The sequence below is a fragment of the Salmo salar genome, chromosome 13, assembly GCF_965601325.2.
Source record: "Salmo salar chromosome 13, fSalSal1, whole genome shotgun sequence".
NCBI lineage: Eukaryota > Metazoa > Chordata > Actinopteri > Salmoniformes > Salmonidae > Salmo > Salmo salar.
The window spans coordinates 108,939,180-108,953,133 of record NC_138303.1 but is presented as its reverse complement, the minus strand read 5'-3'; the positions used below and the strand labels follow the sequence as shown (position 1 = coordinate 108,953,133).

The 13,954-nt window shown below is 43.4% G+C and overlaps 1 protein-coding gene across 1 annotated transcript in view; it reads right to left on the bottom strand.

The window, feature by feature from the left end:
* Window positions 1-4,770: 4,770 nt before the first annotated feature.
* LOC106568530 (WD repeat-containing protein 7) overlaps window positions 4,771-13,954 on the bottom strand; it is a 116,048-nt gene continuing 106,864 nt past the window's right edge. The window contains 2 exon segments of the mRNA XM_082959762.1: window positions 4,771-4,784; window positions 11,740-11,847. Coding sequence (XP_082815888.1) covers window positions 4,771-4,784; window positions 11,740-11,847 — 122 coding nt within the window.

Genomic DNA, 13,954 nt, shown 5'->3' with positions numbered 1-13,954 from the left:
GTTTTGAGCCTTTTACTGTGAGATCTGACCGAACAAGAGCCATGGAACGGTGATGGCCGATTAGACTCTGGCGCGCGAGTTCATGTTGGGTACCCTCGTTCCAATACGTTATAAAAGAGAATGCATTCGTCCACCTTGAATATTATTCATGTTCTTGTTAAAAAAGGCACTAATGATTTATGCTATACAACGTTTGACATGTTTGAACGAACGTAAATATATTTTTTCCCCTCGTTCATGACGAGAAGTCCGGCTGGCTTAGATCATGTGCTAACAACACGGAGCTTTTTGGATATAAATGATGAGCTTTTTTGAACAAAACTACATTCGTTATGGACCTGGGATTCCTGGAAGTGACATCTGATGGAGAGAATCAAAGGTAATGGATTATTTACATAGTATTTTCGATTTTAGATCTCTCCAACATGGCCGTTTGTCTGTATAGCAAAGCATATTTTTCTGGGCGCAGTGCTCAGATTATTGCAAAGTGTGATTTCCCAGTAAGGTTATTTTTAAATCTGGCAAGTTGATTGCGTTCAAGAGATGTAAATCTATAATTCTTTAAATGACAATATAATATTTTACCAATGTTTTCTAATTTTAATTATTTAATTTGTGGTGCTGACTTGACTGCCGGTTATTGGAGGGAAACGATTTCCTCAACATCAATGCCATAGTAAAACGCTGTTTTTGGATATAAATATGAACTTGATAGAACTAAAAATGCATGCATTGTCTAACATAATGTCCTAGGAGTGTCATCTGATGGAGATTGTAAAAGGTTAGTGCATAATTTTAGCTGGTTTTATGGTTTGGTGACGCCTGTCTTTGAATTGACAAAACATTACACACAGCTATTGTCAATGTACTCTCCTAACATAATCTAACTTTATGCTTTCGCCGTAAAACCTTTTTGAAATCGGACAACGTGGTTAGATTAAGGAGATGTTTATCTTTCAAAGGGTGTAAGATAGTTGTATGTTTGAAAAATTTTGAAAGAAGTTAACCAGACATGAATAATATTCAAGGTGGACGAATGCATTCTCTTTTAAAACGTATTGGAACGAGGGTACCCAACATGACCTCACGCGCCAGAGTCTAATCGGCCATCACCGTTCCAAGGCTCTTGTTTGGTCAGATCTCACAGTAGAAGACTCAAAACCCTTTGTAAAGGCTGGTGACATCTAGTGGAAGCAATAGGAAGTGCCAAAACATTAATAAGCCCCTGTGTGTTTCAATGGCATAGGCTTAAAGGTAATTCAACACATCAGGTATCCACTTCCTGTCAGAATCTGTCTCAGGGTTTTGCCTGCCAAATGAGTTCTGTTATACTCACAGACACCATTCAAACAGTTTTAGAAACTTTAGGGTGTTTTCTATCCATATATAATAAGTATATGCATATTCTAGTTACTGGGTAGGATTAGTAACCAGATTAAATCGGGTACGTTTTTTTATCCAGCCGTGAAAATACTGCCCCCTAGCCCCAACAGGTTAACCAGGTAAGCTAGTTGAGAACAAATTTTCATATATTCCCCTCAAGCCGATACCACGACAGCCCTCAAGGAACTTCACTGGACTTTATGCAAACTGTAAAACATATATCCTGAGGCCGCATTTATTGTAGCTGGGGATTTTAACAAAGCAAATTTGAGGAAAAGGCTACCAAAGTTCTATCAACACATTGACTGTAGTACTCACGCTGCTAAAACACTCGACCACTGCTACTCCAACTTTCTGGATGCCTACAATGCCCTCCCCTGCCATCCCTTCGGCAAATCTGATCACGACTCCATTTTGCTCCTCCCTTCCTTCCTATAGGCGGAAACTCAAACAGGAAGTGTCAGCATTCGCGATAAACCAAAAGTGCAAACCATCGCATTTAACCGTGGCAAGGTGACTGGGATTTATGGCCGAATGCAAGCAGTGCGAACCATTCCCTCCGTAAGGTAATCAAACAGGCAAAATGTCAGTATAGAGTCAAAGTGGAGTCGCATTTTATCGGCTCAGACACGAGATGTATGTGGCAGGGTCTACAGACAATCACGGACTACAAAAGGAAAACCAGCCACGGACTGGACACGACGTCTTGCTTCCGGACAAGCTAAACACCTTCTCCGCTCACTTTGAGGATAACACAGTGCCACCGACACAGCCCGCTACCAAGGACTGTGGGCTCTCCTTCTCCGTGGCCGATGTGAGTAAGACATTTAAGCGTGTTAACCCTCGCAAGGCCGCCGGCCCAGATCGGCATCCCTAGCCGCGTCCTCAGAGCATGCGCAGACCAGCTGGCTAGAATGTTTACGGACATATTCATTCTATCCCTATCCCAGTCTGCTATCTCCATATGCTTCAAGATGTCCATCATGTTTTGTTAGTGTAGTTGTTAAATAGATAAGCAATTTTGTTTTCGTTTTTTTGGGTTATGCATTGTTTTCATTGGGTGTAGTGATAAGTCGTATTACATACAGCCGGGAAGAACTATTGGATATGAGAGGAACGTCAACTTACCAACATTACGACCAGGAATACAACTTTCTAAATGATCAGACCGAAAACATGCCGGGAAAAAGTGATGAAATGATGAATCGAGTCGGCGGAGAAAAACAGCTTCACTCTATCCAGTCAGAGCAGCAGCTCGTTTGCCTGTCTGTTTACAGAGTTATTTAGGCCACGTACATGAGTGACTCAAAGACATTACAGTATGGTTTACAAACTCTGTGACTGACTGACATGAGAAAGATGCTTGCTGGAACCCGGAAATCCGATTTACGGATAATTACAAAACATACTCTGATCATAATCGTATCCAGAAAACTGCCCATATCCGTTACGATACTTGTTTTGTCCGACTACTCTGCACACCTCTAGTGAGAACAGAACTCTATGTGCTGGGCTGGGCTGGGCTTGTTTCATTACTTTGTCTAATTTCTTTAGGCAGTAAATAAAGCCTGATAACAGGGCCAGGCTAAAGGCTGGGATGGGGCTAATTGGTTAATGCTTTGAGAGGCACGTCCACTCACATCGCATAGCAGACACTCACACCATCACATCGCATAGCAGACACTCACACCATCAAGTGCATAGCAGACACTCACACCATCACATCACATAGCAGACACTCACACCATCACATCACATAGCAGACACTCACACCATCACATCACATAGCAGACACTCACACCATCACATCGCATAGCAGACACTCACACCATCACATCGCATAGCAGACACTCACACCATCACATCGCAGAGCAGACACTCACACCATCACATCGCATAGCAGACACTCACACCATCACATCACATAGCAGACACTCACACCATCACATCACATAGCAGACACTCACACCCTCACATCACATAGCAGACACTCACACCCTCACATCACATAGCAGACACTCACACCATCACATCACATAGCAGACACTCACACCCTCACATCACATAGCAGACACTCAAACCATCACATCACATAGTAGACACTCACATCACATAGCAGACACTCACACCCTCACATCACATAGCAGACACTCACATCACATAGCAGACACTCACACCCTCACATCACATAGCAGACACTCACACCATCACATCACATAGCAGACACTCACACCATCACATCACATAGCAGACACTCACATCATCACATCGCATAGCAGACACTCACACCCTCACATCACATAGCAGACACTCACACCATCACATCACATAGCAGACACTCACACCCTCACATCACATAGCAGACACTCACATCACATAGCAGACACTCACACCCTCACATCACATAGCAGACACTCACACCATCACATCACATAGCAGACACTCACACCATCACATCACATAGCAGACACTCACATCATCACATCGCATAGCAGACACTCACACCCTCACATCACATAGCAGACACTCACACCATCACATCACATAGCAGACACTCACACCATCACATCGCATAGCAGACACTCACACCATCACATCACATAGCAGACACTCACACCATCACATCACATAGCAGACACTCACACCATCACATCGCATAGCAGACACTCACACCATCACATCACATAGCAGACACTCACACCATCACATCACATAGCAGACACTCACACCCTCACATTATTCTCCCAGAACCGTGTCTTACATCTCCAAACAGGAAGTGTGTGTGTGTACTGCAGCTCCGTCTACCTGTTTTCCTACATGTTTGAATGACATGTCTCAACATGACATATCTTCGTAAGGGGACAGTTCAGCAGCTCAATAACACAGTGAGGCCACCTTCTCTCACTCTCTCTCACACACACACACACACACACACACACACACACGCACACACACACACACACACACACACACACAAACACACACACCACTGTGTGCATCTCTTACAGGGTTTCCATGCATTACAGTAAGACACTCTCTCGGTGTTCTCACAGAGAAGCTCTGATGCTGTGAAACCTGGCTTCTTTTGATTCTGCCCACTTTCAGTGACATCTGACCTGTGTGGTCAATAGCAGAGCTGTGCGTAAACAAACAAATCCCTCTCCACACACACACTCACAAATCCCTCCCTGTCTCAACGCCCACGCCACAGACGCTCAATTCAAAAGGCCTCGATCAGCCGCTCCTATGGCCAATCCATTCTTTCTCTCCGTGCTCTGCACCCTTTCTTTCATTATTTTTCTCCTTCTTTCTTGTGTAAGAGCTCACAACCACTCCACCCCACGGCTTTTGGTCTGACGGACAAAGAGGAACTAGGAATCAACAGTGTTAGTTGGACGGTGCTGTAAAGAAATGAGAACACATAGAAACAGATGAAGGAAAGCCAGCCGGTGTTTTCCACTAGCGCCGGCTGTCGGCTCTACATTCATTTTCAGCCGGGTATGTTTTGGCCAAATCCAATACAACATATCACTGAGTACCACTCTTCATATTTTTCAAGCATGGTGGGGGCTGCTTGTCATCAGCAAGGACTATGGAATTTGTTTAGGATAAAAAAGAAACAGAATATGCAAAATCCTAGAGGAAAACCTAGTTCAATCTGCTTCACAACATACACTGGGAGACAAATTCACTTTTCAGCAGAACAATAACCTAAAACACAAGGCAAAATATACATATATAATGTTCCTCATATGGCCAAGTTACAATTTTGACTTAAATCATCTTGAAAATCTATTGCAAGACTTAAAAATGGCAGAATTAAATAAAAAAAATAATGTGCATGTTGTACAATCCAGGTGTGCAAAGCCCTTAGAGACTTACCCAGAAAGACTCACAGCTGTAATCGCTGCAAAAGGTGATTCTAACATGTATTGACTCAAGGGTGTGAATACTTATGTAAATGAGATAATACATTTACAAACATTTCTAAAAACATGTTTTCACTGTCATTATAAAGTATTGTGTGTTCATCTACAGTGATTGAAGTGGATTTAAATAGTGACATCAATAAGGTGTCAAAGCTTTCACCTGGATTCACCTGGTCCGTCTACAGTATGTAAGGGATGGGAAACCTTGATGGGGGTGGGGGCCACAAGAAAAAAACAAAAGTCATCATGAGGGCCCTCCCCCAACACACTTTGTGAGGAAAACATTTTAGCGGCCCAAGCCTCGTGACAGCGAAGAGAAAAACAATTTAGTTTTATAGTTAATTTCCTGCAATTCTACACATTTTGCCATAGGGTGGAGGCAAACGTTTGAAGATTGTCATATGATAACTGATGATCAATGGGCCCCACCCCGGGCGGTAATTCGACCATGCTTACTACAAGTTTAGATAGCTGAGCGCTCGACTAACTTACCGATCTAAAACAATGTTGCTGACATGAGATAATTGAGTGACAGCTGACGCACAACCACTTCCAAAAGGCACCTATTCCATCTCTCAACAGTAAGTATAACTTTATAAATAAAGCTAACATATGGATTTGTTTTAAGATGGTCATACACTAAGAATCACATAGTTATTTGATTTTGAATTTTAGGACCCCTTTAGGCATAATCTATATTTTTTGATTTGATGAAACATTGAATTTGGTCTTACTGCTATTAGCCCATAGAAGCGCATTGAATAACAGATTCATACAAGGGAAAAACAGATGGTCAAAAAAATGAATAAAAGGAAGTTTCTTTTAAAGTGTCTGTCCTATATATGAGATATATAAGAAAGATCAGGAATTTTTTATTTTACCCATATTTAACAAAATGTTGGCACTAAACTACTTCCATATACACTACCAAGAGGGTGCAAAGCTGTCATCAAGGCAAAGGCAAAATATTTTGATTTGTTTAACACTTTTTTTGGTTACTACATGATTCCATATGTGTTATTTCATAGTTGTGATGCCTTCACTATTATTCTACAATGTAGAAAATAGTAAAAATAAAGAAAAACCCTTGAATGAGTATGTGAGTCCAAACTTTTGTCAAGGCGAGCTCATGAATATAAGCTCCCCACCCACTCAGCCTGTCTTTTCAATCTTCCGGGTAGCCATGAAAGAAAAATAAGTTTGACTGGTACTATATATATGTATGTTGTGTGTCTAATCTCTGTGCTTCTCTCTCCAGGTGAGAGAGGCGGCCCAGGTCCTGCTTCTGGCTGAGCTGCGAAGGATTGGTCAGTCAGGCAGGAAGGACAACATCGACCTGTGGGTCCCATACCTGCCCCAGTATGTGGACCAAGTCAGCTCACGTAAGTCTACGCTGTGTGTGTTTGCCTGCGTACATAATCTTTTAAGAAAGATGCTCCTTCAAGCCGGATCTATGAGCCTGTGTGTTTATGTGTGGGGATACAGCCAGTCACATTCATATTCTATAGCAAACCTCAGTCAGAGCTGCCCAGTGTTGTCCACAAGCACATAGAAAATGTAGCCAGCCAGTATCCCAGGGGTCCGGGTTAAGAATTGTTTTCGCCAAACAAGCTCTATTTTGGTGACCTCTCGTACATCATACGAACTACACAGTGAAATGATTGAATACATCATTTTTAAAATGAAAGGTTACATTTAAAATCAAACAGTGTTTAATGGGCACTTTTTCAGAAACAGAACAGGTGCTCAATTAGGTTCTGGATGCATCATACAGGAATGATTTCTGTATTTTGAAAGTTACATATCTTGTACATTTTATTGTAAAACATTTTGGAACTATGTCAACAATGGACCAATGAAACGAATTCCAAAATATATTTTTTCGGGTGACTTTTCCTTCAAGAGAAAAAGAGAGAACAACATATGTCAAATTAGTGAAAGAATTTCAACAAGTGTTTGCAACTCTCTCTGTAAATTGCAGTGTGTTATGTCTATAAAAATACATGTTGAACAAAATGACACACAGATTTCCTCCTAAAGAATTTTGTAAGAGCCTACAGACTTCCACTGCCTTCAAGCTTCCTTTGAACCCTTTAGTCTACAATTTCCGCGGCCCCACGGAAATCCAATTAATATATTTCTCACAGCCATGCAATCTCCATAGACAAACATTGACAGTAGAATGGCCTTGCTGAAGAGCTCAGTGACTTTCAATGCGGCACCGTCATAGGATGCCAACTTTCCAACAAGTTCATCAAATTTCTGCCCTGCTAGAGCTGCCCCCTGTCAACTATAAGTACAATTTCTCAAACATATGACTATTTTACACCATTTTAAAGACAAGCCTCTCGTTAATCTAACCACATTGTCCAATTTCAAAAAGGCTTTACAGCAAAAGCAAAACATTAGATTATGTCAGGAGAGTACCCAGCCAGAAATAATCACACACCCATTTTTCAAGCTAGCATATAATGTCACAAAAACAGCTCAAATAAGCACATTGTTGACTGGTATATTTATACACACACACACACACACACACACACACACACACACACACACACACACACACAGGGGGCTTGGCCAACGCTGTCATCTCCGACCATACGTTATAGAGGATCTCCTCTTGGCCGATGAGACAACACTTAGCTGTTTTAAAGCTAATTTCCTGCAATTCTACACAAAATGGAGGGGGCCGATGACGAAACTTACACAACATATGATATTATATAACACAGATATTAGATACACATCATATTACACTAAACAAAAATATTACGCAACATGCAACAATTTCTAAGATTTTACTGAGTTCCGGTTCATATCAGGAAGTCAATCAGTTGAAATCAATTCATTAGGTCCTAGTCAATAGAGTTCACATGACTTGGAATACAGATATGCATCTGTTGGGGTGTGGATCAGAAAACCAGTCAGTATCTGGTGTGACCACCATTTGCCTCATGCAGCGCGACACATCTCCTTCACAGTGTGGATCAGGCTGTTGATTGTAGTCTGTGAAGTGTTGTCCCACTCCTCTTCAATGGCTGTGTGAAGTAGCTGAATATTGGCGAGAACTGGAACACGCTGTCATACATGTCGATCCAGAGCATCCCACACATGCTCAATGGATGACATGTCTGAGTATGCAGGCCATGGAATAACTGGGACTTTTAAGCTTCCAGGAAATGTGTACAGATCTTTGCGACATGGGGCTATGCATTATCATGCTGAAACATGAGGTTATGGTGGCGGATAAATGCCACGACAATGGGCCTCAAGATCTCATCACGGTATCTCTGAACATCAAAATTGCCAAATTGCCATCGACAAAATGCAATGGAGTTCGTTGTCCGTAGCTTATGCCTGCCCATACCATAACCCCACCGCCTCCATGGGGCACTCCGTTCACAACTTTGAAATCAGCAAACTGCTCGCCCACACGACACCATACACGGTCTGCCATTTGCCCGGTACAGTTGAAACCGGGATTCATCCGTGAAGAGCACACTTCTCCAGCATGCCAGTGTCCATTGAAGGTCAGAAATGTTTCAGGTGAAGTCGGTAGCAACGCCGAACTGCCATCAGGTAAAGACCATGATGAGGATGACGAGCACTCAGATGATCTTCCCTGAGACAGTTTCTGACAGTTTGTGCGGAAACTATTCAGTTGTGCAAAACCCACAGTTTCATCATCTGTCCGGGTGGCTGGTCTGACAATCAGAAGCCGGATGTGGAGGTCCTGGGTTGGCGTGGTTACACGTGGTCTGCAGTTGTGAGGCCAGTTGCCAAATTCTCTAAAACAACGTTGGGGGGTGGCTTAACTTTAAATTATCTACAACAGAATGGGTTCACATCTGACTTGCCTAGTTAAATAAAGGTTAAAAAAAAGAATTAAAAACAGCTCTGGTGGACATTCCTGCAGTCAGCATGCATTTTGTTGTGACAAAACTGCACATTTTAGAGTGGCCTTTTATTGTCCCCAGCACAAGGTGCACCTGTGTAATGATAATGCTGTTTAATCAGTTTCTTGATACGCCACACCTGTCAGGTGGATGATTATCTTGGCAAAGGAGAAATCCTCACTAACAGGGATGTAAACAGATGTGTTCACCAAATTTGAGAGAAATAAGCTTTTTCTGCGTATACAGTCATGGCCAAAAGTTTTGAGAATTACATAAATATTAATTTCCACAAAGTTTGCTGCTTCAGTGTCTTTAGATATTTTTGTCAGATGTTACTATGGAATACTAAAGTATAATTACAAGCACTTCATAAGTGTCAAAGGCTTTTATTGACAATTACATGAAGTTGATGCAAAGAGTCAATATTTGTAATGTTGACCCTTCTTTTTCAAGACCTCTGCAATCCACCCTGGCATGCTGTCAATTAACTTCTGGGCCACATCCTGACTGATGGCAGCCCATTCTTGCATAATTAATGCTTGGAGTTTGTCAGAATTTGTGGGGTTTTGTTTGTCCACCTGCCTCTTGAGGATTGACCACACGTTCTCAATGGGATTAAGGTCTGGGGAGTTTCCTGGCCATGGACCCAAAATATCAATGTTTTGTTCCCTGAGCCACTTTTTATCACTTTTGCCTTATGGCAAGGTGCTCCATCATGCTGGAAAAGAAATTGTTCGTCACCAAACTGTTCCTAGATGGTTGGGAGAAGTTGCTCTCGGCACTCCCTTAGCTGAGAAGCAACCCCACACATGAATGGTCTCAGGATGCTTTGCTGTTGGCATGACACAGGACTGATGGTAGCGCTCACCTTGTCTTCTCTGGACAAGCTTTTTTCCGGAAGCCCCAAACAATCGGAAAGGGGATTCATCAGAGAAAATGACTTTACCCCAGTCCTCAGCAGTCCAATCCCTGTACCTTTTGCAGAATATCAGTCTGTCCCTGATGTTTTTCCTGGAGAGAAGTGGCTTCTTTGCTGCCCTTCTTGACACCAGGCCATCCTCCAAAAGTCTTTGCCTCACTGTGCGTGCAGATGCACTCACACCCGCCTGCGGCCATTCCTGAGCAAGCTCTGTACTGGTGGTGCCCGATCCCGCAGCTGAATCAACTGTAGGAGATGGTCCTGGCGCTTGCTGGACTTACTTGGGCACCATGAAGCCTTCTTCACAACAATTGAACCGCTCTCCTTGAAGTTCTTGATGTGCCGATATATGGTTGATATCTTACTGGCAGCAATATCCTTGCCTGTGAAGCCCTTTTTGTGCTAAGCAATCATGACGGCACGTGTTTCCTTGCAGGTAACCATGGTTGACAGAGGAAGAACAATGATTCCAAGCACCACCCTCCTTTTGAAGCTTCCAGTCTGATATTCGAACTCAATCAGCATGACAGAGTGATCTCCAGCCTTGTCCTCGTCAACACTCATACCCGTGTTAACGAGAGAATCACTTACATGATGTCAGCTGGTTCTTTTGTGGCAGGGCTGAAATGCAGTGGAATTGTTTTTTGGGGATTCAGCTCATTTGCATGGCAAAGAGGGACTTTGCAATTAATTGCAATTCATCTGATCACTCTTCATAACATTCTGGAGTATATGCAAAATGCCATCATACAAACTGAGGCAGCAGAATTTGTGAAAATTAATATTTGTGTCATTCTCAAAACTTTTGGCCACGACTGTACAGACACACACAGAGAAGAGGGTTATCAAATTGTGGCTTTCATTACAGAGTGTGTAAAGGTTGAGGAGGAGAGGTGTGAGGGCCATTAGAACCAGAGAGCTAACCCTACTCATCTATCACTGACCCAGCCTGGCTAGCTCTGACCCAGTCTGGCTATCACTGACCCAGCCTGGCTAGCTACCACACAGCACTGTCAGACCTGGTTCCTTCTCATCTACCACTCTGACCCAGAGACCCCAGCCTGGTCATTTCCCTCACACTGTTCTGTCAGCCAGGGATCTGAGACCAATTATACACCCAGCTGTAGCAACCAACCTCCTCTATTCTACTCCCACCTCCGTCCCTTTAAAGCTGGATGTTCAACAGAAACCGTGCCGTGGAGGCTGGGGCAGGGAGTCGAGGCCATCCAGTCATTTATATCCCACATAGCAGTTGCCGGCCCCAGCCCTATCAGCCCCACTAGTCCTGCGCTCTCTCTGACTAAGAGAAAAGGTTAGCAAGCCATCAACCAGCCAGCCAGCCAAGCGGTTAGCGAGAAGTCAGCGCCCCCCCCCCCCCTATTACCTCCAGACAGCGGTCCTGACAGTGCAGTGTATTACCTCTAGACAGCAGTCCTGACAGTGCAGTGTATTACCTCTAGACAGCAGTCCTGACAGTGCAGTGTATTACCGCTAGACAGCAGTCCTGACAGTGCAGTGTATTACCTCTAGACAGCAGTCCTGACAGTGCAGTGTATTACCTCTAGACAGCAGTCCTGACAGCAGTCCTGACAGTGCAGTGTATTACCTCTAGACAGCAGTCCTGCCAACATCTCCAGTAGAGGTGGTCTGAACTTGTCCAGGCCCAGCAGGTCAGGCAGCATCACACAGTGCATAGCAGCCAGCTGGCTCCAACCTGCAGGGGTTAAAACAGCAGCCGCAAGGTCACACAGAGCGACACAGTGACCTAGGGTTAGGGGTTAGGACAGTAGTCATAGAGCAACACAGTGACCTAGGGTTAGGGGTTAGGACAGTAGTCACAGAGTGACACAGTGACCTAGGGTTAGGGGTTAGGACAGTAGTCAGAGCGACACAGTGACCTAGGGTTAGGGGTTAGGACAGTAGTCACAGAGCGACACAGTGACCTAGAGTTAGGGGTTAGGACAGTAGTCACAGAGCGACACAGTGACCTAGGGTTAGGGGTTAGGACAGTAGTCACAGAGTGACACAGTGACCTAGGGTTAGGGGTTAGGACAGTAGTCACAGAGCGACACAGTGACCTAGGGTTAGGGGTTAGGACAGTAGTCACAGAGCGACACAGTGACCTAGGGTTAGGGGTTAGGACAGTAGTCACAGAGCGACACAGTGACCTAGGGTTAGGGGTTAGGACAGTAGTCACAGAGCGACACAGTGACCTAGGGTTAGGACAGGGTTCTCCTGGCCTCCCTCTCTAATACACTTATCATACAGGATTCATGTCATGTCGCCCGGGGGGGAAAAAAGAAAGCTAATGTTTATATGACCCTCCTTCAAAACAGTCTCATTTTTACAACATAAGCCTTTCCTACATCCCGTGGACATGCTAACCCTAACCCTGACCCTGACCCTAACCCTGACCCTGACCCTAACCCTAACCCTGACCCCAACCCTGACCCTGACCCTAACCCTAACCCTAACCCTGACCCTAACCCTAACCCTGACCCTAACCCATGCTCAGGTTAAGAGAGGGAGGGCTGTGCAGATGTGGATGTGCGTCTATTTTTATAAATTCATTGAAAATACACCATCAGGAAGGAAAAAAAAGGAATTTATTAGTTCAACAATCATTATAAGACTAATTAAATGTATTTTCAAAAGAAAACTATATATATATATATATATATATATATATAGTTTTCTTTTGAAAATACATTATAAAATACATTATAAAATATATATATATATATATATATATATATTATATATATATATATATATATATATATATATATATATATATATATATATATATATATATATATATATATATGTTGTTTATTGAAGTTACTGGTCTGTGCAGCCTGTATTCTACACTGTGCCATGCACACGGAAACAATAGATATTTCGTTCAATAAACAGACAAGACACACTTAAATTCTCCTGCCCTGATCAAAGTCAACACACAAATATTGTATAGTAAGAATATAATGGAATATAACAGAATAAAAAACAAAATAATGTTTTTTTCCGGCACAACTTGAGGGCTAACGGGAACGTGTGGAACTGCTGTCACATAACAAACAAACAAAAAGTGCCTTCCCCTTTTAGAGATTTTTGTAGGTGACTATGTGCTCTAGAAACCTTAGAATCTGCTCTTTTTCCCATCGTACAAAGGAAAAAAAATCTCGCCTGGATGATCCTCTGTACGATATCTTGAAAAAAGTCACTTTTTTGATCCACGTTTCATCTCTTTCGTTTACGTTTACATTTATGTTATTTAGCAGACGCTCTTATCCAGAGCGACTTACAAATTGGTGCATTCACCTTAAGATATCCAGTGGAACAACCACTTTACAATAGTACATCTATATATTTTTTTGAGGGGGGGGGGGGTTAGAAGGATTACTATATCCTATCCCAGGTATTCCTTAAAGAGGTGGGGTTTCAGGTGTCTACGGAAGGTGGTGATTGACTCCGCTGTCCTGGCGTCGTGAGGGAGCTTGTTCCACCATTGGGGTGCCAGAGCAGCGAACAGTTCTGACTGGGCTGAGTGGGAACTGTGCTTCCGCAGAGGTAGGGGGGCCAGCAGGCCAGAGGTGGATGAACGCAGTGCCCTTGTTTGGGTGTAGGGCCTGATCAGAGCCTGAAGGTATGGAGGTGCCGTTCCCCTCACAGCTCCGTAGGCAAGCACCATGGTCTTGTAGCAGATGCGAGCTTCAACTGGAAGCCAGTGGAGTGTGCGGAGGAGCGGGGTGACGTGAGAGAACTTCGGAAGGTTGAACACCAGACGGGCTGCGCCGTTCTGGATGAGTTGTAGGGGTTTA